Below are 25,412 nucleotides of genomic sequence, written 5' to 3' on the forward strand. Positions count from 1 at the left end.
GATATAATTTTAAATGAAAAGGGTAGGATATAGAAAAGTTGAATATATATTCTGTCAATTAAGCAGAAGAAAAAATGTGAAATACACACTTATAAGAAGAAACAATAGAAGAAAATACTCTAAAATGTTATCAGTGGTTATCTCTAGATTATATGTAGTTTTTCTTTTTTTCTTTCTCTCTACAGTCTTGTGGAGATTACAATGTCTTCATAGTAAGCATTATTTTTATAATCATGGAGAAAAATTAGAAAATAGTAAAATTATAGTTTATTCAAAAAGAAATGGCAGTATTTTAAATGTAGGCAAAGAGTTTGCAGGCATGCATAAGAAAATGCTTATGCTGTAATATTTAGTGAAAAGGGAATGATGAAAGAAAGTCTATGGTATACTCAAACTATATAAAAATATATCCATACAAAAAGGACTGAAAGAGCCAAAAGTAAACAGTGGTGTGATGAGTGATTTTATTTTTTTATCCTTCTCTATAATTTTCTATTTTTCTTTTTTTTTTCTTTTATTTTCTTCCTGTCTATTTTTCTTTAAAAAGAAAAAAGAGCCCTGGCCGGTTGGCTCAGAGGTAGAGTGTCGGCCTGGCGTGCAGGAGTCCCGGGTTCGATTCCCGGCCAGGGCACACAGGAGAGGTGTCCATCTGCCTCTCCACCCTTCCCCCTCTCCTTCCTCTCTGCCTCTCTCTTCCCCTCCCGCAGCCAAGGCTCCAAAGTTGGCCAGGGCGCTGAGGATGGCTCTGTGGCCTCTGCCTCAGGCGCTAGAATGGCTCTGGTTGCAACAGAGCGATGCTCCAGATGGGCAGAGCATCACCCCCTGGTGGGCGTGCCGGGTGGATCCCGGTCGGACGCATGTGGGAATCTGTCTGACTGCCTCCGTTTCCAGCTTCAGAAAAATACAAAAAAAAAGAGCAAAAACAATATTAAGACAGGATTCTTGATAAGTGATTACACCTGTCATTACACCTGAATTACTTAGTCACAACCAAGAATTAAATCACTCCACTGCTTTAAATCTGTACTAATTCTGAGCCAACACTGTCTAAAATCCCAGTCACATCACAATTTGCTAGATGTCATAATAACTTCAAAGAGAGTGAAAGAGAATTTCTCTTAAAGGACTTTGTCAATTGTAAAGAACAGCTCAGTTCTCCCTGCCCATATAGCTCAGTTGGTTAGAGCATCACCCTGAAGGGCAGAGGTTGCCGGTTTGATCCCCGGTCATGGCACATACAGAAACATCTTCTTTGTTCCTGTCTCTCTCTGCCTCTCTCACTAAAATCAATAAATAAAAATAAATAAAGAACAGCCCAGTTCAACATTGTCTGAGCACTTGCTTATGTCTGGCCATATACTTGAGATAAGGTATAAAAAACAATTTAAAACACAGACCCTTCCCTCAAGAAGTTCCCAACTGAATACAAAGTCAAGACTGGCCTGGCCAGTTCAGCTGAAATTCAAGAGGGTCTGAGATAAAATAAATTTCCTGAGAAAGAGACTAACCATGTCACCAGGATTTACTCAAAATGGCAAATGAGAGACCTCCCATTTTCCCAAAAGAAACAAACTTAGCCACTAGAATTCCTATTTCTAAGACAAGGCCCTTGGATAATGGTGTTTTCTAACTGCAAACAACTCACTAAGAGCTACCACTTTTGTTCTGCTATGCCAGCCACTTGACATAGATTCTCTATAATCTTTACAAAATGGGCATTATTACAATCACCATTTTACAAAGAAGAAAACTGAAATTCAGAAAGGAAAAGTTATTTGCCAAATAGGCCCTGGCTGGATGGCTCAGCAGTAGAGCATCGGCCCGGTGTGTGGGAGTCCCAGGTTCGATTCCCGGCCAGGGCACCCTGGAAGCGCCCATCTGCTTCTCCACCTTTCCCCCTTCTCTCTTTCTCCCTCCTCTCCCCCCTCTCTCACCGCCCCCCCACCTCACCCCAACAGCCATGGCTCATTTGAGCAAGTTGGCCCAGGTGCTGAGGATGGCACCATGGCCTCGATTCAGGCGCTAAAATAGCTCAATTGCTAAGCAATAGAGCAACGGCCCCAGATGGGCAGAGAATCGCCCCCTAGTGGGCTTGCCAGGTGGATCCCGGTGGGGCACATGCGGGAGTCTATCTCTCTGCCTTCCCCTCTCACTTAATAAAAAAAAGTTATTTGCCAAATAAATATGAAGGGTTTAAACTATGGAATAATATAGTGTAACTGCTGGTCCCCTCTCAGAAAACTTGGTACATGACCAAATTAGAGAAACTCTTAACCACACTTGGATCCTTCTGTTTAACTTGAGAAATCCAAGAGCCTGCACTCCTTTCTCTAAAAGGGCAGTAGTACAGAGCGCACTGTACTACTACTTCCATAGACAAGTTTGCTTTCACGGCTGAACCAAAACTTGGGCCAACAGGAGTCAAAAATTGAATGAGATTCTTTTCTATTGTTTTTCTTCTTTCTTTCTTCCTTTTTTAATTGACATTCTTAACAATATTCCTTAGTGATTGTACAACCACGATCACATTCCTAAAGCCCTGTCACTGTCTGCCTGCTTTCGGGCACCTGTCTGATGAGCTGTTTCTTCTTTGCGGACTCGGGCAGATTGTGAACGTGCTGGAACAGCTCTCTCAGTGCCTCTTCCGTGCGCTGCTGGGTCTCCTCCTGATGAGAGCAGGAATCGGTCCGGTTCCGTTTCTGAGATTTTGCCAGTTGGAAGGACTTAGAATGACATGAAACTGTCAGATCAAGATCATCCTAGAGAAAATTTTAAAGCATAGTAAATTAATATATCCTACCAGCTTGGTTTTCAGGTTCCCACAACCCTGAAGCAAAAAGAAGGGTGGGGGAGTGGAGAACATGATATATTCTTATACCCAGGAATGAGAAAGTCTAGAAACTATTATCAGCCCTGGCTGGATAGCTCGGTTGGTTAGAGCGTTGGCCTGATATGCCAGTTCGATCCCCAGTCAGGGCACATACAGGAACAGATTGATGTTTCTGCCTCTCTCTAATATCAATAAGTAAATTTTGAAAACTATTATCAGATAAAGAGAAACCTCTAATTATATAAGTGAAAGTTTACTTAGAAAGTCACAAAGGTAGAAGAAATGGGCTCAGGAAACAAGTTACAGAGGCAAAAGGTTCCCTTGGAAAAAAAGAAAGAAAAAACAAAAAAGAAGGGCTCTTTGAGCTTAGGAGAGAAAAGGATAAAGGAAACTAAAGGTAACACGCCGGGGGGGAAGTGAGGGAAGGGGGAAAAGTGGAGGGGTTCGAAAAGGCACAGGCGTGCTCCAGAGAGGGAAGCAGGAAACCTGCAATTATAGACTATATTAACTGCCCACTCCCAGACCTACCCAGAGAACCTAAATTCATTCAGAGTTGTCACCAAAAGCTATATAGAAGCTCAGTTTTCAGAGCATCTTTCAACCTCACGTATTTTCACTGTAACCCTATGATATACACAGGAAAGTATCATCATTCCCATTTGATAGAAGAAAAAAACTGAAGTTAAGCTCTAAGTTTAAACTTCTCTTGGATACTGAAGTGACAGACCCCTCCGGGAGCCCAGGTACACCGGTTCTTGGCTGGTGTTCTCTCCCACATGACAACGTGATGTGAAACTACACAGCAGCAGTAGAGACACAAAACAACTCTCTTAGAAAAACCACACCCCAGTTAAGCTAGTTGAAATCAAATACCATTTGCCTGGTCATATCAAGTATTTGCTAAATAGATGCAGAAACAAACAGGAACATGAAAAAATAGTACAAGACGATAGTTTCAGTTTCTGACCAAGATGAACTAAACAAATATCATCAAAACTTACTTGTGAAGGCCCTGGCTGGTTGGCTCAGTGGTAAAGCGTCAGCCTGGCGTGCGGAAGTCCCGGGTTCGACTCCCGGCCAGGGCACACAGGAGAGGTGCCCATCTGCCTCTCCACCCCTCCCCCTCTCCTTCCTCTCTGTCTCTCTCTTCCCCTCCAGCAGCGAGGCTCCATTGGAGCAAAGATGGCCCGGGCGCTGGGGATGGCTCCTTGGCCTCTGCCCCAGGCGCTAGAGTGGCTCTGGTCGCGGCAGAGCGACGCCCCCTGGTGGGCAGAGCATCGCCCCCTGGTGGGCGTGCCGGGTGGATCCCGGTCGGGCGCATGCGGGAGTCTGTCTGACTGTCTCTCCCCGTTTCCAGCTTCAGAAAAATAAAAAAAATAAAAAATAAAAAAAAAGAAGAAAAAACTTACTTGTGAAATTTTTTTAACTTCTCACTTTTTAAGGTCAATAATCATACATATGTAATCTTGTTAATAAACATCACACATTTCCTTTCTAAGTTCATCTTTTAGCTATTTGATAGTTTGTTACCTCACTGTTGAACCTGAAATAAGACTGTAGTACATAGTACATAAAATTGTACTTTTATTACCATGAAATATTTACTACATTTGACATTTACAAACTGTTTATACCTGTATGCCTTAAGAATGCATACAGGCTCTATGAAAACCTTTAAACACACCATGTGTGCCATCAGCACAGAACCTCGGAAAGCAGACTGGTGTGGGAGCATTTCTTCCTAATGGACTCATTAACCTTTTTAGAAAATAGACCTTAGTATAGACTCAGAGTTTTTTTGTGTGTGTCACAGACTTTTTTCAACTTTACTGGATTATATCTGACAAAATTTTAAGATATTTAAAGTAGACAATGTAATAATAAATAATATTCCTAAGAAAAATCTCATATACAAACTGACCCCATACTCCTTTTCTCACACCTAAAAGGAATAAAATAAACATATTTTTAAATAATCTACAGGAGCACCTGACTGGTGGTGGCACAGTGGATAAAGTGTATACCTGGGACACTGAGGTCCTAGGTTTAAAACCCCAAGATCGCCAGATTTCATGCAGGCTCACCAGCTTAAGCCCAAATGTCTCTGACTTGAAGCCCAAGGTCACTGGCTTGAGCCCAAGGTTGCTGCCTTGAGCAAGGGGTCACTGGCTCAGCTAGAGCCCCCCAGTCAAGGCACATATGAGAAGCAGTCAATGAACAACTAAATGCCACAACTATAAGTTGATGCTTCTCATCTCTCTCCATTCCTATCTGTCGAAGGAAGAAATGGGGGGGGGGGGGGGAAGGGAGGGAGGAATTTATAGGAGCATTTTTACTTCAACACAACTTTCAGTCTTTTTCCTTATCTCAAAATAACTAATTTTAAAGTATAACAAAAACATTTTATTTTCCATAGCTTTACTTTGTTTTTTTGTTGTTTTTTTTTACAGACAGAGAGAGAGAGTCAGAGAGAGGGATACGGACAGATAGACAGGAATAGAAAGAGATGAGAAGCATCAATCATCAGCTTTTCGTTGTTATACCTTAGCTGTTCACTGATTGCTTTCTCATATGTGCCTTGACCGTGGGCCTTCAGCAGACCAAGTAACCCCTTGCTTGAGCCAGCGACCTTGGGTCCAAGCTGGTGAGCTTTGCTCAAACCAGATGAGCCCAAGCTCAAACTGGAGACCTCGGCGTCTCAAACTTGGGTTCTTGGCATCCCAGTCCGACGCTCTATCCACTGAGCCACCACCTGGTCAGGCCATACTTTGTTTTAAAACTCCATTAATTTTAATTAATGCTCTCCTTGTTTGAGCTAAGAACAATTTCCTATTCTTACCTTTGATGCTTGAGTTCTGGAGCTCAAATAGTGCAATCTGGCACATTCCCGAATATAAGCAGGAGCCTGGGCAAGTTACAAAAGAAAAACAAGACCAAATAATTAGTAGTATCTACAGTTCTTTTAAAACCCAAGGACAGCCTACCGGTGGTGGTGCAGAGGACAGAGCATTGACCTGGGACACTGAGGTCCCAGTTTCAAAAGCCCAAGGTCACCGGCTTGAGCGCGGGCTCATTCAGCTTGAGTGTGGAGTCGCCGGCTTAAGTGTGGGATCATAGACATGTTCAATGGCTTGAGCCCACAGGTCGCTGGCTTGAGCAAGGGGTCAATGGCTTGGCTGAAGCCCCCTAGTAAAGGCACGTATGAGAAACAATCAATGAACAACTAAAGTGATACAACTACGAGTTGATGCTTCTCATCTCTTCCTCTTCCTCTCTCAATTAAAAAAAAAATTAAAAATAAGACTTAAGGATCATGGTTCTCAAAATAATTTGACTAGCACATTACTTTGAAAAAACAAAACACCTTCAAAATGCTTTTTTCTATAGCTTCCACTAAAAAGATAATCTCAACAATCTGATGGGAAAACTGTGAGAAGACACCACTATAGCTGTTCCCGTTTTTAGAATCAGATATAGTGTTGTCCCAATATGCCAACACTGTAGATTCAGTCCTCAGTCAGGGTACATACAAGAATATACACACAAGAATCAAACAATGAATGCATAAGTGGAACAACAAATCAATGTTTCTCTCTCTAATTCTCTCTCCTTTCCTCTCTCTCTAAAATTCAATAAATAATAATTCTTTTTAAATATATGGCATGAACATACTCAAATGAGTCAGAAAAAATATGTCGACGTTTGTAGTAATGTTTATACTTAACAAAAGCCACTCCTAAAATTCTTACAAATTACAAGTGGTCATATTTTAGAATCACTGTACAGAAAACACCATTTAGAATTACTATGGGGAATAACAGACAAGGAAGCATTTACCTTACTAATATATTGCCCAGAAACCTGTGACAAGAACCCTGATACAGTCCTAGTAGAAGTATAAAATAATATAACCACTATGGAAGAAAATTCAACATCTAAGAAAATGACATTTAGCCTGACCAGGCAGTGGTGCAGTAGATAGAGCGTTGGACTGGGATGTGGAGGACCCAGGTTTGAGACCCCGAGGTCGCCAGCTTGAGCGCGGGCTCATTTAGTTTGAGCAAGGCTCACCAACTTGAGCCCAAGGACACTGGCTCGAGCAAGGGGTCACTCCATCTGCGGTAGCCCCTCGGTCAAGGCACATATGAGAAATCAATCATTGAACAACTAAGGAACCACAACGAAGAATTGATGTCTCTCGGCCCTGGCCGGTTGGCTCAGTGGTAGAGCGTCGGCCTGGCGTGCAGGAGTCCCGGGTTCAATTCCCGGCCAGGGCACACAGGAGAAGCGCCCATCGGCTTCTCCACCCCTCCCCCTCTCCTTCCTCTCTCTCTCTCTCTTCCCCTCCCGCAGCCGAGGCTCCATTGGAGCAAAGTTTGCCTGGGCGCTGAGGATGGCTCTGTGGACTCTGACTCAGGTGCTAGAGTGGCTCTGATTGCGGCAGAGTGACGCCCCAAGATGGGCAGAGGATTGCCCCCTGGTGGGCATGCCGGGTGGATCCCGGTCGGGCGCATGAGGGAGTCTGTCTGATTGCCTGCCTGTTTCCAGCTTCGGAAGGATGCAGAGGAAAACAAACAAACAAAAAAAAAAAACAAAACAAAAAAAAGAATTGATGTTTCTCATCTCTCTCCCTTCCTGTCTGTCCCTCGCACTGACTCTGTCTCTGTCACACACACACACAAAAAAGGAAAATAACATTTAAATTTACCATTTACCTAGAAATCTCACTTCTGTGAATCTATTCTGAAGACTTAATTTCAGTAATACAAAATACACTTGGATATATTAATGAAAAGATTGGACACAATCTCAAATAATACTAACAGCGGTCTGACTGAACGAACTTTTATATACCCACACAATGTAGTACTATGCAGTCATTAAAAACTGAAGAAGGAAGAAGGCCTGACCTGTGGTGGCGCAATGGATAAAGCGTCGACCTGGACTGCTGAGGTCGCCAGTTCAAAACCCTAGGCTTGCCCCGTCAAGGCACATATGGGAGTTGATGCTTCTGCTCCTCCCCCACTTCTCTCTCTCTTTCTCTTTCTCTCTCTCTCTCTTCTCCCTCTCTCTCTCTCGCTCTCTCGCTCTCCCTCCCTCTCTCTCTCTCTCTCTCTCCCCCTCTAAAATGAATAAATAAATAAATAATTTTTAAAAAACTGAAGGAAGAGAAGAAGGGATGGAGGGAGGAAGGGAAGAAACACTTTGTGAACGGATATGAAGTGATTTGCTTTGCATGAGAATTATGAAACAATGTATAAAGTACTTGAGCAAAATGAGGAGGAAACAAGAATATACACACATATATACACATTTGTTTTCACAAAAGAAACACTAAGAGAAGAAGCCAGAAAACAATGCAAATAGTAAATGAAAGAACTGTGATTTTTCTAGGTATACCTTCTCATGTAGCTTTACCTTTTCAACCATGTAATACACTACAGATTCAAAAAATAAAATTAAATCCAAAAGGAAAAGAAGGCAAACCCTCAAACTGAACACAAACAGAAAAAAAATGAACATATCTATATATCAAATTGATAATATAAGCACAGAGAAAGGAATTATTTTACCTACCTTTTGAAAACTATATTCTAACTACACACCCTTAATGAGATATATTCAGGGGAAAAGGATCTGAAAGGAAATCTTAAACTTCCATCAGAGGGATTACATAGGTTCACTGTTAGTAATGACAGTTATATTATTTTGAAACTAATTTATGTGTATCATAGGATAAAGCAAATAATATACATAAATGCAATGAAAATCTGAAATTTGCAATGCAAGAAAAAAAGATACAAATATAAAGTAAAAGAAGAAAACGCTCGATAATGTTAAATCTGATCTGGAATATTAACATGAACTAATGATTTCTTCTTTTTTTTCATTTATTTATTGATTTTAGAGACAAGGGAAGGGAGAGATATAGACAGACAGAAACACTGATCTGTTCCTGTACGTGCCCTGGCTAGGGATTGACCTGGCACCCTTTGTGAATAGGGATAACACTCTAAACCAGCGGCAGTCCCTACCACCCACTAGTGAGCGTTCCAGCTTTCATGGTGGGCGGTAGTGGAGCAACCAAAGTATAAATAAAAAGATAGATTTAACTATAGTAAGTTGTTTTATAAAGATTTATTCTGCCAAACTTAGCAAAAATCTGACATAAAGTACTTGGTAAGTAATTATTATTATGTGCTTTAACTTGCTGTAACTCTGCTTTATAAATTTTATAAAGTTACTTCCCTACTTTATAAATCACCATTACTGTGGAACCGGTGGGCGGTTAGAATATTTTACTACTAACAGATACAAAAGTAGGCAGTAGGTTAACTACCCTGCAGTCTAAACAAATGAGTTATCTGGCCAGAGCAAACTAATCTTTTTCTTTTTTTTTTTAGATAAACAGACAGGAAGGGAGAAAGATGAGAAACATCAACTTATAGTTGTAGACTTTAGTTGTTAATTGATTACTTTCTCATACATGCCTTAATGGGGTCAGGGTGGGGGGGACTCCCGCCAAGCCAGTGACCCCTTGCTCAAGCTGGTGAGCCTGAGCTCAAGCCAGATAAGCCCACGCTCAAGCCAGGAGTTTGGAACCTGGGTTCTCAGCATCCCAGATCGACACTCTATCCACTGCACCACCACCTGATCAGACTAATGATTTCTTGTTAAAAAGTTTTTATCTATATACTTCCTCACCCTGAACAAGCCAACGTCAGCCCCAAAAAGAATGAGTGTACCCAGTGTTAAAGAAGCCAGGCTCCTTGGAGAAAATGACTGATTCCCGCACCAGGGCAGAGCAAGAACAGAGAGAGCAGGGGACATTTCTACGCCAGAAAGGAAACACTCAAAGGCTAACAGAGTCCTGTCAAAAAGACACAACAGGAACCAACTTGCAAGGACAATCACTGGAAAAATCTGGGACAATCTGACTATCAAAATTAGTACTAGGCCCTGGCCGGTTGGCTCAGTGGTAGAGCGTCGGCCTGGCGTGCAGAAGTCCCGGGTTCGATTCCCGGCCAGGGCACACAGGAGAAGCGCCTATCTGCTTCTCCACCCCTCCCCCTCTCCTTCCTCTCTGTCTCTCTCTTCCCCTCCCGCAGCTAAGGCTCCATTGGAGCAAAGATGGCCTGGGCACTGGGGATGGCTCCTTGGCCTCTGCCCCAGGCACTAGAATGGCTCTGGTCGCAACAGAGCGATGCCCCGGAGGGGCAGAGCATCGCCCCCTGGAGGGCAGAGCATCGCCCCTGGTGGGTGTGCTGGGTGGATCCCCGTCAGGCGCATGCGGGAGTCTGTCTGACTGTCTCTCCCCGTTTCCAGCTTCAGAAAAATACAAAAAAAAAAAAAAAATTAGTACTAAAGTTGCATAACACTTTGAATAAGTAAAAATCCATCAGTCTATAAAGATATTCATAAAAAAAAAGAGAATGAGACAGAGAAAAGGAAAACTATTCTCAAAAGAAGTCAGCTAATAAAGATTAATAGAATTAGAAAATCTACGGCCCTGGCCGGTTGGCTCAGCGGTAGAGCGTCGGCCTAGCGTGCGGAGGACCCGGGTTCGATTCCCGGCCAGGGCACATAGGAGAAGCGCCCATTTGCTTCTCCACCCCTCCGCCGCGCTTTCCTCTCTGTCTCTCTCTTCCCCTCCCGCAGCTAAGGCTCCATTGGAGCAAAGATGGCCCAGGCGCTGGGGATGGCTCCTTGGCCTCTGCCCCAGGCGCTAGAGTGGCTCTGGTCGCAACATGGCGACGCCCCGGAGGGGCAGAGCATCGCCCCCTGGTGGGCAGAGCGTCGCCCCATGGTGGGCGTGCCGGGTGGATCCCGGTCGGGCGCATGCGGGAGTCTGTCTGACTGTCTCTCCCTGTTTCCAGCTTCAGAAAAATGAAAAAAAAAAAAAAAAAATTAGAAAATCTACTACTTTGTAATACCAAATGTAAGCATAGATTTCAGCAGGATTATCAGTGGATGCTAAAATCATTATATTACACAATATCCCTGCAAGTTATTTACTGTTCCAAAGGGGAAAAATATGTACCTTCATGTTGAGGTATGTGGCAGCAAGCAAAATCAGTATCACCAAGAGTGAGGCAATCTGACACTGTGCGCCTTGTAATGTGATGCAATATGATGCAGTGTGATACACACAAACATCTTTGCCAAAATTGCTTAACTTGAATCTAATCAAGCCACACACCTAACTATAGTTTGCAGAAACTGCATAGAAGGGGAGAGAGGAACAAGTTAAATGACCTTGAGAAAACTGTAAGACAAATTTAGAATGTGGAGTGTTCTTTAACACAACTGGCCCTCATGCTGCAACAAATCAATGACATGAAGTAAAAGCATGCTTTTTCCAGATTAAAAGTGACATAATAATCCAAAGTAATAAATAAACCTCAATTAGCTTATGTTTTAAAAAAGCAGCTGTGAGTGCTCACTTCAGCAGCGCACATACTAAAATTGGAACAATATGGCAGAGATTAGCACGGCCCCTGCGCAAGGATGACACACAATTCATGAAGCAGTCCATATTTGGTAGGGGGGATCCAGCTATGAAGTATATTCATTTTTTTCTTTCTTTTTTTTTGAAATACATTCTTAAGACAAATAAATTTGAATATGTACTGACTTATCTTAGATGTGATAATGGTACTGTGACTAATAGAACATTCTTCCTCTGAGGAGACGCATGGTTAAGTATTTAGGGTGAAGTACATGATGTCTGCAATTCACTGTCAGTGGTTCAGCCACAAAAAGGACAATAAGAATAAGCAGAGATAAAGCTGAACGTATGCTGAATGTGCGGAGAGTTACATGAATGTTCAGTTTTACTGTACTTTTCTACGTATTTGAAAGTTTTCAAAATAAAGTTGTAAAAAGTCTTGTGATAGACATTATGATATTGGCAGTTTAATTTTTAACTTGAAAAACTATAAAACGGAGCTAAAGACCAAAAGTAATTTCCTCCAAACACAAATGTGACAGAACCCACGCTGCCACCTATTCCATAAACTTAAAATACCCACACAAGCAAAAACTCTACCCAACAAGATAATACAGCGAAAGGGATGTCCAGAAAGGGAGTCAGAGACAGACTGGTTTAAATGAAAACCTGAGGGTCTGTAGTATTATACAATTCATAGGAAAGGACTTACCAAATAAAATAAAAATTGGCCTTAAGTATATATATTAAGTCCATAGGAAAAGATGTGACTCATGTTGGAGAGAGATAAAATCAGACTGGGTCAGACAATAAAGAACAGAACTACATTTAGCTAAGAGGAATTTTAGGGGAAATGGTAGGGCAGGAAAAAAAATTACAAAAGAACACAAAATAAGGCAGCATAAGATATGTGGATTAAGGAGGTGAAAATTCACACAAAGGGGCCTGAGAACAGGAAGAAACAACAAAGCACAGGAACAAATCTGGAGTGAAACAGGACCCCAGAAAAAGTGACGGAGCACACAGAACAATCAACCATTTCCACCCTGGAAAAGGCTCAGGGAGGAACATAATCAGCCAAAGCGGTAAAGCAGGTGCCCACAAGGACACCAGTTCTGACCCAAACTGAAAGAGAAGAGACCTAGGACCAAAATAAAATCTCCAAAAAACGTTCTTCCTCTCCATTCAAGATCAAAAAACACTAGCCTGGAAATAAAGATAAAGTGGCAAACAAGAATCAAAACCCCAGGGATGAGAAGCTGAAAGAGGGATCCATAGAAGAGGAGAGCAAAACAGAGTAAAAACAGAGAATGTTTGAGTCCAATCATTAGAATGTACCAGGCTCAATTACATCTAGCAGACTATACTCTAGCTTTATCTCTAAGGTTTGTACAATCTGTGCTCTCAAAATCCTCTGCAGTGAGTTATCTTACACAGTAAAAAAGGACTTTGCTGGTGTAATTAAGTTAAGGACCTTGCAGTGGGAAGATTATCCTAGGTTACCTATCAGAGTGGGTCCAATATAATCACATGGGTCCTTAAAAGCAGTGACTCTTTCCCAGCTGTGGTCTGAAGGAAATCTGACTATGGAAGAATGAGCAGAGACACAACCGTGACAGCCTTAAGGACAGAGGAAGGGGACTATGAGCCAAGGAATGTGGGCAGCTTCTAAAACCTATGTGGGCAGTTGGGAACCTATGGCTCACGAGCCAGATGTGGCTCTTATGATGGCTGAATCTGGCTCGCAGACAAATCTTTAATTAAAAAAATAACCGTTAAAAATATAAAACAGCCTGACCAGGCGGTGGCACAGTGGATAGAGTGTCAAACAGGGATGTGGAAGACCCAGGTTCGAGACCTGAGGTTGCCAGCTTGGGTGCCAGCTTGGGTGCTGGCTCATCTGGTTTGAGCAAAAAGCTCACCAGCTTGAGCCCAAGGTGCTGGCTCCAGCAAGGGGTTACTCGGTCTGCTGAAGGCCCACAGTCAAGGCACATACGAGAAAGCAATCAATGAACAACTAAGGTGTTGCAACGCACAACGAAAAACTAATGATTGGTGCTTCACATCTCTCCATTCTTGTGTATCTGTCCCTGTCTATCCCTCTCTCTGTCTCTGAAAAAAAAATTTAAAAAAAATAAAAAAAATAAAAAAAATAAAAAAAATATATATATATAAAAAAAACATTCTCATGTATTATAATCCATTCATTTCCTACCGCTCATGTTCATGGTTGCGGTTCTGGAGCCAATCACAGATGTCCTCCGGGATAACACCAAATTTTTATTGGATAATGCCTAACGTACACAGGTCATTGTATGGCTCTCACAGAATTACATTTTAAAATATGTGGCGTTCATGGCTCTCTCAGCCAAAAAGGTTCCCGACCCTTGTTCTAGAAGGTGGAAAAGGCTAAGAGTCTCTCCTGGAACACCCACAGACGAATGCAGCCCTGCCAACTCCCTGCTTTCAGTCCAGTGAGACTCATGTCAGACTCCTACAGAACCATTAAGATGATGTTTGTTGTTTAAAGTCACTTAAAAAAAATCAGGATATCCTTCACAGTGAAATATGAGTACATAGTTTCAGTTTTACAAAATGAAAAGAGTTCTGGAGATAAACTGCAGTGATGATTGCACAACAATACGTATGTAATTTGTGAATGAAAAAAGGAGTTCTATGGAAGTAACCTCAACTGGATATCTGATCATAAAACCAAACTGGGCAGGTCATGAGGGACAGTCATGACCAAGGCCTGTGTTTTCTTTAGTGAGAGGTTTCTAAGCAAGCCCTGTCCATTGTTCATATGCACCCAGGTTAACAAACCTTTGAAATGCCAGAAGTAATACCCTTGCAGGGGTATTACCCCCTTGAAGGGAGTATTAACCCTCGAGAGAGCACATAATCTTGTTAACTATCCTGTAATCCAGTGTTTTTCAACCAGTGTGCCGTGAGACATGGTCAGGTGTGCTGTGGGGAAATTAAACATGGGTCTCCAAACTACAGCCCGCGGAGGCTATTTATCCAGCCCGCTGCCAGCCGCCTCCACCCTAACATAAACATTCCCCTCACAATCCCTCCAGCTATCAGCGACAGGAAGAGTGGAGGCACAGGGAACGCTCACTGACCAATCACCTTCTAGGATTCATCCCGACCACTAGTGATGAACCAATAGTAGGCCGCCTCTCATCCACACCCAGGAGGGTCCCCGCTAGGGCTGCCGCGCCGAGTAGTTGAAGCTGCTACTCCTCCCCATGGTCCTGATTTCTAATCCTGGTCAGGACTGGAGGTAAATGTTGCCACCACTAGATGAAGCCTCAGCCTCAGCTGGTTATGTCTATCCTGATGGTGTATATAGATATTTGACCTTTTTCTTTTTAAAAGAGGCCCCCGCAGAGGGTGATATACAATGCATCACAATGTTATCTAACTTTAAAGCTAAAGTTTGCTGATCTTCCTTTGGACAGTTTTTGGTTATCTGTTGCCAAGGAATTCCCCATTCTGACCAACAAAGCTATTTTGACATTGCTCCCATTTTCAACCACATATCTATGTGAGCTGAGCTTCTCAAGCTTGACTGCAATAAAAACTAAAAACAGAGAGAGACTAAGAACTGTTGAGAAAGAGCTTCGTGTGTGTCTTTCTACCATTCCTGCCAGGATATCCCTTTTGTGTTCATCAAAACAGGCCCAGGTTTCATACTAAGTGAGTATAAATATTACATTTAGAACTACATTATTAACTATATGTATATATAATATGTACTGTGTTAGAGTGTCATTTTGTGTCATTTTGGTAGGTGGTGTGCCCCAGGATTTTTTTTTTTTTTAATTCATTTGAGAGAGAGAGAAGGGGTAAAGGAGCAGGAAGCATCAGCTCCCATATGTGCCCTGACCAGGCAAGCCTAGGGTTTCGAACCGGCGACCTCAGCATTCCAGGTCAACACTTCATCCACTGCGCCACCACAGGTCAGGCGCCCCAGGATTTTGTAAATGTAAAAAATGTGCCGCGTGCCCCTGGCCGGTTGGCTCAGCGGTAGAGCATCGGCCTGGCGTGCAGGGGACCCGGGTTCGATTCCCGGCCAGGGCACATAGGAGAAGCGCCCATTTGCTTCTCCACCCCCCCCTTCCCCTCTGTCTCTCTCTTCCCCTCCCGCAGCCAAGGCTCCATTGGAGCAAAGATGGCCCAGGCGCTGGGGATGGCTCCTTGGCCTCTGCCCCAGGTGCTAGAGTGGCTCTGGTCACGGCAGAGCGACGCCCCGGAAGGGCAGAGCATCACCCCCTGGTGGGCAGAGCTTTGCCCCTGGTGGGCGTGCTGGGAGGATCCCAGTTGGGCGCATGCGGGAGTCTGTCTGTCTCTCCCCGTTTCCAGCTTCAGAAAAATACAAAAAAAAAAAAAGTGCTGCAGCTCAAAAAAGGTTGAAAATCACTGCTGTAATCTAATCCTCACCTTGCTTCCTCCTTACCTCCAAGTAATCTTCCTTACTTTTCCCTCCTTAATTTCAAATGCACAACAGAAGCTGCAAACCATTATTTTCTGGAGCATTTGTGATCTTGCTTCCCAGCACATGTCATAAGTTTGGTTCAAATAAACTCATAAAAATTCTCTACAGGTTTGGACACTTCTTACATTGTGTCCAATTAATGCCACTGCACACAGTTAAGACGGTAAATCTTGTCATGTGTATTTTACCACAATAAAAAGAAATGAATAAAAAAGAAGCTAGAACCGGATGGTCTTAAAAATTCTCAGCCTTTCCAGATGGCAAAAGGTGCTAAATTTAAGAAAGTCACTATCAGAGAAGTAGGTTCTAAAGAAAAGTACAAGGATGTGACTGCAACCTTTATAAAATTTTATAAACATCCAAGGTCAGAATACTCAGTTATACAAAGGGCCCTTTCAAGAGGCATGGTGGGCCTCACAGGTCCTCAATCAAAGCAGAGGGGCCTCTAGGAAGCTTAAAGGCAGGGGTCCCCAAACTTTTTACACAGGGGGCCAGTTCACTGTCCCTCAGACCGTTGGAGGGCCAGACTATAAAAAAAACTATGAACAAATCCCTATGCACACTGCACATATCTTATTTTAAAGTAAAAAAACAAAATGAGAACAAATACATTATTTAAAATAAAGAACAAGTAAATTTAAATTAACAAACTGACCAGTATTTCAATGGGAACTATGCTCCTCTCACCGACCACCAATGAAAGAGGTGCCCCTTCCAGAAGTGCAGTGGGGGCCGGATAAATGGTCTCAGGGGGCCGCATGCGGCCCGCGGGCTGTAGTTTGGGGACCCCTGCTTAAAGGTCTCGTCCCTCAGCCTTCTCAACAGGAAATTAAGTAGAGGAGGGTTTATCTTCAAAAAATCTGTATATGTAGCTCTTGTCTAATAGAGTGAATCCCACTGAAATCCACAGCAGACCCAGAAGTTCTTGAGGAAATTACATTGGCAGAAACAATGCTAGTTTGGACTAAAAGGGACAAAGAGTACAAAGTGAAAGGAGGCTGTCAGACCCTCAGAATTCTACTGGCAGGAAGCAGTCAGGATAAAATAATCAGTGCCCAATACAGGCTGCTTTCATGAAAAGGGAAGGTTAACCCAAAGGTGAAGCCAGCTTCCCAGAGGCAGAGCCCTACTCAGCCTCCAGGTACCTTCCTGTCCTCCCCACCTTGGTTGTTCCCTCCGGGTCTGCGTTCCAGCCCCAGGGCTTCTCGATCTAGTCATCATCATTTTTAAAGCCCACTTTAGGATCCCACCTTGCTCCATCCTCCTTATTACCACCCAATCCCATCCCTTACCTACCTTAAAAAGTTTCTGGGAGTGTTTAATCATAAAAGCCATCCCATTGTTTAACTTTGTGATATTCTCTTGAAGGTCATTTGCAGTGACCTATTCAGAGAAAAGAAACCAAAAAAGCGGATTAAGAACTGGGAAATACAGGCAGATACTCCACTTACTTACCAATAAATTTATCCTTCAAAGGTAGGATAGTTTCTGTCCCTCACAAAGGTGCCTCTAATACAATGTTTAGTTCTGAAAAGGCTTTTTGGCCCAGCAGATTTCCACTGGAATGACATAATCTAGGAAGAACCACGTGTGCCTGCAGTGACGAGGAAATCCTTGAGAACTAATCTTCATTTCCTAATTCTGCTTGAGAATTAGACATGCAAGCAGAGTTGTTAAAGATCTAGTCTGGGAAGAATCTGTCCCAACCACCAAGGACACTGCCCCTCAGAGAAACTGGAGTTTCAAAGACAAAAGAGAACTGTCATTACTAATTGATAACAAAGGTAGCATCTGTTTCTTAAAAACACAGGCAGCCTGACCTGTGGTGGTGCAGTGGGTAAAGCGTCAACCTGGAAACGCTGAGGTTGCCGGTTCAAAGCCCTGGGTTTGCCTGGTCAAGGCACATATGGGAGTTGATGCTTCCAGCTCCTCCCCCCTTATCTCTCTCTGTCTCTCTCTCCTCTCTAAAAATGAATAAATAAATAAAAAAAATTTAAAAAAAAAAACAAAAAACACAGGCAAATGGTCATTGATTCCCTTCTCTTGTTCCTCCTGCCTCTTTTTCAGCACTTAAGCATCCTACTATCGCAAGCCCTCATCCTCAACATGGACCTTTATTACTTAATTTTTGCTGTTAGCAAGACCTCTTAAATACTTCTCTTTATAGGCACAGGTTATTCACTCCTTTTCAGTCTCAGCTGGTTCCAAAATCCTTAGTATAACTTGACCGGTGGTGGCGCAGTGGTTAGGGCGTCAACCTGGAACACTGAGGTCCCAGGTTGAAACCCTGAGGTCACCAGCTTGAGTGCAGGCTCACCAGCTTGAGTGTCGGGTCACTGGCTTGAGCCCAAAGGTTGCTGGCTTGAGCCCAAGGTTGCTGGCTTAATTAAGCAAGGGGTCACTGGTTCGGCTGGAACCCCCCCAGCCCAGGTCAAGGCACATTTAAGAAGCAATCAATGAACAACTAAAGTGCCACAACTACAAGTTGATGCTTCTCATCCCTCTCCCTTCCCGTCTCTCTCTTTAAAAAAAAATCCTTAATATGGACAAATGTTGCTGTGTCCTTTTCTTCTCATCACCCAACCATCCTCCCACACTCATCCCCACACCCCACCAAACTTTCTCTGGGGAGAGGCTCTTCCTGGCCCAGAACTTCATATTATTTTTTTCACTAGTTAATCACTAGGTAAAATGTTCCACATAACCTCTCCTTTACCTACCTTTTCTCCTTTCTTATATCCCCAAAATACTTTATAAGTCATCATATCCATCTATTTCTATTATCTTTCCGACTATCTAGTCATGTGAATGGGAAAGGTTATGCCCAGTTTACAGGGGAGGAGCCTAGGCATAGAAAAGATAAAGAATACAACTTCCAACCCAGGTATCCTGACTCCTAATTTCATCAATAGTAAAACTTATATGCCTGACCTGTGGTGGCACAGTGGATGGGGCATCGACCTGGAAACACAGAGGTCGCCGGTTCGAATCCCTGGGCTTGCCTGGTCAGGGCACATGTGGGAGTTGATGATTCCTACTCCTCCCCCCTCCTCTATCTCTCTCTCTCTCTAAAATGAATAAATAAAAACTTATATAATGAATGGATAAGAATATGAACCTATGTACTACATGTCAAGAATTAGTTCAAAAGATTTTAGATAATTTCTTTCTCATGTAAGTCACTGAGAAGGCCATATTCTCAGGAATAAGAAGCACATTCAGCTTTATCTGAAGAAAGACTATCTTCAGGAAATATAAAAGTTAGGACAAGGCGGGATTGTTCTATGTGTCATCTTACCTTATTAAAGCTTAGTGACCTTATTCTATAAGATCAAACAGCTCTATTCTAAATTTATTTTTTTATTTATTGATTGATTTAAGGGAGGGAAGGAGGGCAGGAAGAACATTGATCTGTTCCTGTATGTGCCCTGACTGCAGACTGAACCAGCAACCTCTGGGTATCGGGATCATGCTCTACCAGGGGTCCCCAAACTTTTTACACAGGGGGCCAGTTCACTGTCCCTCAGACCATTGGAGGGCCGCCACATACAGTGCTCCTCTCACTGACCACCAATGAAAGAGGTGCCCCTTCCGGAAGTGTGGCAGGGGGGAGGGGATAAATGGCCTCAGGGGGCCGCATGTGGCCTGCGGGCTGTAGTTTGGGGACGCCTGCAACCAACCAAGCTATCAGGCCAGGGCTCTATTCTAAATTTATACCATGTAATCTTCAGGAATCAACTTGATTTCCCAAGAAGTCTTTCATGTTAAGAAGGAATTCACACTGACCCAGCCAAAATGAGTATTCTTGTTTATGTACTAGCTATAATTTTTCACTGAATTCCACTAATAAACTGCCATTCAGGTTTATCAAAGATTGATTTATAAGTGAAGTGAACAGGAATTGGCCCCCTCATGTGTTGATGACTCTTAAATGAACTAATAAAGTAAGTTCCTTAACTTGTTAAACGGAAGACTAGACCTTGGACCCTTGATAACCTCATCAAAGTACAGTCACACAATGAGGCCCCGCCCAAGGAAGCCTAGCAGTCTCTCCTCTTCCTCTCAACACTCACATTTTTTGGCCACAGGACATGGGGTGCAAACATAAGGGCAAGGTTATAGGCAGACATCTTATTCTTATCTTGTTTCTTTGCTGTCTGGTACAGGAGATCGAGCAGCAGCTTCAGCAAGTTACGATTGGGTGGAGGGAGAATGAGGAAGAGCAACTGAAGAGCCTCAATTTGCCGCTCCTTATCTGGTATATTGGTCTTGTTTCCTTTATCATCAAACCGCATCAAATCTGGAGGACAAAAAGATGATTGCAAAGGAGGGAGCAAATACAAGCCAAAAAAAATTAATGTTATTACTATTACCCTCCCCTCAACTCCAATCAAAGAAAGAAAAGAATCAGACATAAACAGAGACTACAGCAAAACATGACAAAATGTCAACACAATTCAATAATGAAAAGAAAATTCCAATCAAAAATGGGCAAAATACTTGAATAAATATTCCGCAAAGATATACAGCCTGACTAGGTGGTGGCACAGTGGATAGAGCGTCGGACTGGGATACGAAAGACCCAGGTTCCAAACCCTGAAGTTGCCAGCTTGAGCGTGGGCTCATCTGATTTGAGCAAAAGCTCACCAGCTTGGACCCAAGGTCGCTGGCTCAAGCAAGGGGTTACTCGGTCTGCTGAAGGCCCACGGTCAAGGCACATATGAGAAAGCAATCAATGAACAACTAAGGAGTCGCAACGAAAAACTAATGATTGATGCTTCTCATCTCTCTCCATTCCTGTCTGTCCCTATTTATCCCTCTCTCTGACTCTCTCTCTGTCTCTGTAAAAAGAAAAAAAAAAGATATACAAAATGGCCAATAAGAATTTGTATACTCATTATCATTAACTATCAGAGCAATGTAGATCAAAACCAAAATGAAATACTACTTCATACTCACTAGTATGGCTATAATCACAAAGAGTCACAATAACAAGTGTTGACAAGAATGCTGAGAAAATTAAATGCTCCTACACTGCTGGTGAGAACGTAATATGGTACAAGCACTTTGGAAAACAGTTTGACAATTCCTTAAAAAGTTAAACATAAAAGTTTACCATATGACCCACCAATTCCACTCCTATATGTACACCCAAGAAAAATAAAAATATGTCCAGAAACCTTTAATAATTTCACCCCCATCACTTTTCCTCACCCAGGTATTTTATCGCTAAAAGAAATCTGACAGTGAATTACGCCGATGACGGGATAATCCAGGCAGTTCCTCATGGAGTCAGAATCATTGTTTCTCCTCTATGAGACTACACAGGTTTTAAAAAACAAAGCCCCCTGGCCTGACCAGGTGGCACAGTGGATAGAACATCAAACTGGAATGCAGAGGACCCAGGTTCGAAACCCTGAGGTCACTGGCTTGAGCATGGGCTTATCTGGCTTGAGCACGAGCTCACAAGCTTGAGCAATGAGGGGTCGCTGGCTTGAGCGTGGGATCACAGACATGACCCCATGGTCACTGGCTTGAGCCCAAAGGTCGCTGGCTTGAGCAACGGGTCACTCACTCACTCTACTGTAGCCTCCTACACATATGAAAAAGCAATCACTGAACAACTAAGGAGCCACTATGAAGAACTGATGCTTCTCATCTCTCTCCCTTCCTGTCTGTCTGTCCCTATCTGTCCCTCTCTCTGCCTCTTTGTCTCTGACACAAAAAAATTAATAAATAAACATAGCCCCTTGGATAACTGGAATTTCAAAAGACATAAATAATTATTTGGGTATAATTAATATAGACCTGAAAATGATTACAGTGTGTTGTTTGAACTGTTGAACTGCAACAATGATTCCAGGTTTAGGAAAGACAGGTCATAGATCTAAAAACTGTTCCATTGCTATGAAACTGAAAACAAAAATCCCATCCAGTTATCAGCAAGGGGTATCAAGGTTACAACTATGCCACACCTCAATATGACTTCAAAGAACAGTGAGTCATGGGGGTGGTGAAGGGGAGAATTTCAAATACTGTACTAAATTAACTCAATGGGAAAGTAAACAGAAAAAGCATTCTTCATGTTAACACTTATATTAAAAATTTATCAATATTTTCCATACCTTTCTCAAAGATCCAACAATTTTATTTCTCTCCAAACTAACTGTAAAGTTATGTAACATTCCAGTAATATTTTCTCATTTGTATCATATGAATTACTGATAGTACCAAAAAGAATCCAATCTTACTAGATCTTAGAAATTCAAACTTAGTTTTCTTTTCTTTTTCTTTCTTCTTTTCCAAGAGAGAGGAGGGGAGATAGACAGACTACTGCATGTGCCTCAACTGAGATCCACCCCATAACTACCCGTCTGAGGCCAACACTCTGCTCATCTGGGGCCATGCTTGCAACCGAGCTATTTTTAGCATCTGAGGTAGAGGCTCCACAGAGCCATCCTCAGTACCCAGGGCCCATGCACTGAAACCAATCGAGCCATGGCTGCAGAAAGGAAAGAGAGAGAAAAAGAGGGGGCGGATGGGGTGGGGGGAGGCAACAGATGATCACTTCCTGTGTGCCCTAACGGAGAATCAAACCTGAAACCATCCACACACCAGGTCGATGCTGTACCACTGAGCCAACTGGCCAGGGCCAAACTTAGGTTTCTTTTACAGATTTTATTTATTCCCTGGGTGGTTGGTTCAGAGGATAGAGTATCAGGCTGATGTATGTATGTCCCAGGTTCGATTCCCAGTCTGGGAACACGAGAAGCGACCATTTGCTTCTCTCGCTCCGTCCTGCAGCCAATAGCTCAATTGGTTTGTGTCCACCCTGGGGTGCTGAGGATAGCTAGCTACAGGCAGTAAAAACAGCTTGGTTAATTGGAGCACTGGCCCCAGACAGGGGTAGCCAGTTGGATACCAGTTGGGGCACATGTGGGAGTCTGTCTCACTATCTCCCCTCCTTTCACTTAAAAAATAAAAAAAGATATTACTTATTGATTTTAGAGGGAGGAGAGAAAGAAAGGCTGGGGGAGGGGGTGTAGCGTAAAAGCATCAACTCAAAGTTGCTTCTCGCATGTGCCTTGACTGCACAAGCCCAGGGTTTCAAACTGGCGACCTCACCATTTCAGATCAATGCTTCAACCACACTGTACCACCAGTGAAGCTTAGGTTTCTTAAATATAAAAATTATTCAAAAGAAAAAAAATTATTTTCCATAAAAATAGAAGAGGTGCTTGCTCGCTTTAGCAGCACATATACTAAAATTGGAACAATACAGAAGAGATTAGCATGGCCCTTGAGCAAGGATGACACGCAAATTCGTGAAGCATTCCATAAAAAAAAATTAGAAACGAGAAAAATGCTCAAGGGCAGAAAACTAGAGCGGCATAACAGCTGTATAATTGAAGAATGAATTCCCTACCACACACACATTAAAGTAGAATAAGAAAACTATGAGTTGAAAATGGAACATTCTCCAAGATATATTAAGGGAAAAAAAAAACCCACCCATGTCTATAATACCCTACCATTACATAAAAAGAGAGAAAAGGACTATATTTAAGTATTTTTAAGTGTATAAAATATCTAAATGTATATATATATATATATATATATCTCTGGAAGGATACATTAGCAATCATAGATAGCATTGGTTGCCTCTAAGAAGAAAAACCAGGTGCTAGGACACAAGGGCAGGAGTCTTTTCACTATACACTCTTTTGAACCCTTGAATTTGAACCATGTAAATGTATTGACTATTTAGAAAGCAAATAAAATTATTTTTAAAAATTAAACTTCCTTGAGGTGGTGCATACACAACATAATAACATACAGATGACATACTGTATTATAGGATTGTATGTAGCCTGACCAGTGGTGACACAATGGGTAAAGCGTTGACCTGGAACACTAAGGTCCCAGGTTAGAAACCCTGAGGTCACTGGCTTGAGCCTAGGCTCACCAGCTTGAGCAAGGGGGCACAGGCTCAGCTGGAGCCCCGTGGTCAAGGCATGTATGAGAAAGCAATTAATGAACAACTAAGGTGCTGCAACTATGAGTTGACCCTTCTCATCTCTCTTCCTTCCTCTCTTGTCTGTCTCTCTCTCTCTCTAAAAATAATAAAAATTAAAAATAGAAAGTAATCAATGAACAACCAAAGTGACGCAACTACAAGTTGATGCTTCTCATCTCTCTCCCTTCCTGTCTCTGTGTGTGTCTGTGTGTGTCTCTCTCACTTAAAAAAAAAGAATTGTAGACCTGTGGTGGCGCAGTGGATAAAGCGTCGACCTGGAAATGCTGAGGTCGCCGGTTCGAAACCCTGGGCTTGCCTGGTCAAGGCACATATGGGAGTTGATGCTTTCAGCTCCTCTCCCCTGTCTCTCTCTCTCCTCTCTCTCTCCTTCTCTCTCTCCTCTCTAAAATGAATAAATAAAAATAAATAAAAAAAAGAATTGTACATATATAACTTTATTAACTAATGTCACCTCAATAAATTCAATTTTTTAAAAATCCTAGTGAAAAGAAATAAAACTTTCAAGAGTAGAGATTATCTCAATATATTTTGCTGCATAATAATATTCAGCAAAAGCCTCAAAGCAAGGCAAATGTACCAAACCTATAACCATCTCAAGAATGTGAATTAATCCAACAAAAAGGCATACATTTACTGAGCAACTAAATATTCAAAGCACTATGCTAGGATCCCCGAGGGATAAAAATAAATAAATAAAACCCAGATTTAAAAAAACAAAACATTTGATTAAATCAAACTGAGCTGGCCAATACTTATGACTACCCAGAGAAGTCCAGAGACCATGAAGCTTTAACCTAGATTAGAATAAATACTGCTGTAGGTTACAAACAACAGAAAATTCCAAAGGACCTTACTAAACTTAAAAAATGAACTTACATCTCCTCACCCCCTATACTCACCAGCAATTTTGAGGTGTGCGTGGAAATGTTTGTGTGTCAGCAAGGGCTCAGGTAACTCTCCTAGGAACATCTTCAGCAAGGTGGCAATGTCATTTGAGTGAAACTCCCCTGATTCCAAGTCAATATCAGTTCCATTGTTGAGAGCGTCTCTTAAAATCTGCTGTCGGACACTATTCCCTGGTACTCGAAACAATCCCTCTATTCGCAAGTCTGTTTAGCATGAAAGAAAACAGAAGACATGGAAAAAGAAAGCAGGATTTAAAAAAGTCTTCTAACAGGCTACTTTACACTTGAAAAGCCCTTTACAAAGACCTTAAAGAATGTAAGCCTTTTTCTCCAGAGTAGTTTAAAACTCCTGAGCCCCTGAGGTGACACATGGTCCCCCCAGGAGTCATTCAGTATTCTGAGGCACATCTGGAGACTAAATTTAACCTAAACAATCGAAATGAGTTTGAAAAATAAATTGGAAGAAAAGTTAGATCTCCCTAAATCCCCTTTTCCTTTGGCCATCCGAGACTTTGAAGGGGCTGAGTTCATGTGTGGAGATCTGTTGCTTCTATAAACAGTTGCCCAGCTCAGAATGAATCTAGAATCTCTGAGTTGCCTCTGGAATTGGAACTCTAACCTGTCAGATCAGCTTTCAGTCTAAGATTCCTGGAACCTCTGCCTCTTCCCAACTAAATAAAGTATGCTTC

At 42.4% G+C, this 25,412-nt stretch overlaps 1 protein-coding gene and 2 non-coding genes across 6 annotated transcripts in view; 2 read left to right on the forward strand and 1 right to left on the reverse strand.

The window, feature by feature from the left end:
• ARHGAP19 (Rho GTPase activating protein 19) overlaps nucleotides 1-25,412 on the reverse strand; it is an 83,244-nt gene that overhangs the window by 17,339 nt on the left and 40,493 nt on the right. For all 4 annotated transcript variants that reach the window (XM_066239041.1, XM_066239040.1, XM_066239042.1 and 1 more), the window contains exons 4-8: nucleotides 24,718-24,927; nucleotides 19,854-20,080; nucleotides 17,077-17,163; nucleotides 5,670-5,735; nucleotides 2,568-2,759 (exon numbers count right to left, since the gene is read on the reverse strand). In XM_066239041.1, the coding sequence (XP_066095138.1) occupies nucleotides 2,568-2,759; nucleotides 5,670-5,735; nucleotides 17,077-17,163; nucleotides 19,854-20,080; nucleotides 24,718-24,927 (782 nt within the window). The remainder of the gene's footprint in view (nucleotides 1-2,567; nucleotides 2,760-5,669; nucleotides 5,736-17,076; nucleotides 17,164-19,853; nucleotides 20,081-24,717; nucleotides 24,928-25,412) is intronic.
• LOC136311349 (U6 spliceosomal RNA) lies at nucleotides 11,267-11,372 on the forward strand. The gene has a single exon (XR_010726748.1). It is a non-coding gene; the product is annotated as a U6 spliceosomal RNA (small nuclear RNA).
• Nucleotides 23,015-23,125, forward strand: LOC136311337 (U6 spliceosomal RNA). Its single transcript, XR_010726738.1, has one exon. It is a non-coding gene; the product is annotated as a U6 spliceosomal RNA (small nuclear RNA).

Source organism: Saccopteryx bilineata, chromosome 7 (genome assembly GCF_036850765.1).
Source record: "Saccopteryx bilineata isolate mSacBil1 chromosome 7, mSacBil1_pri_phased_curated, whole genome shotgun sequence".
NCBI classification, from domain to species: domain Eukaryota; kingdom Metazoa; phylum Chordata; class Mammalia; order Chiroptera; family Emballonuridae; genus Saccopteryx; species Saccopteryx bilineata.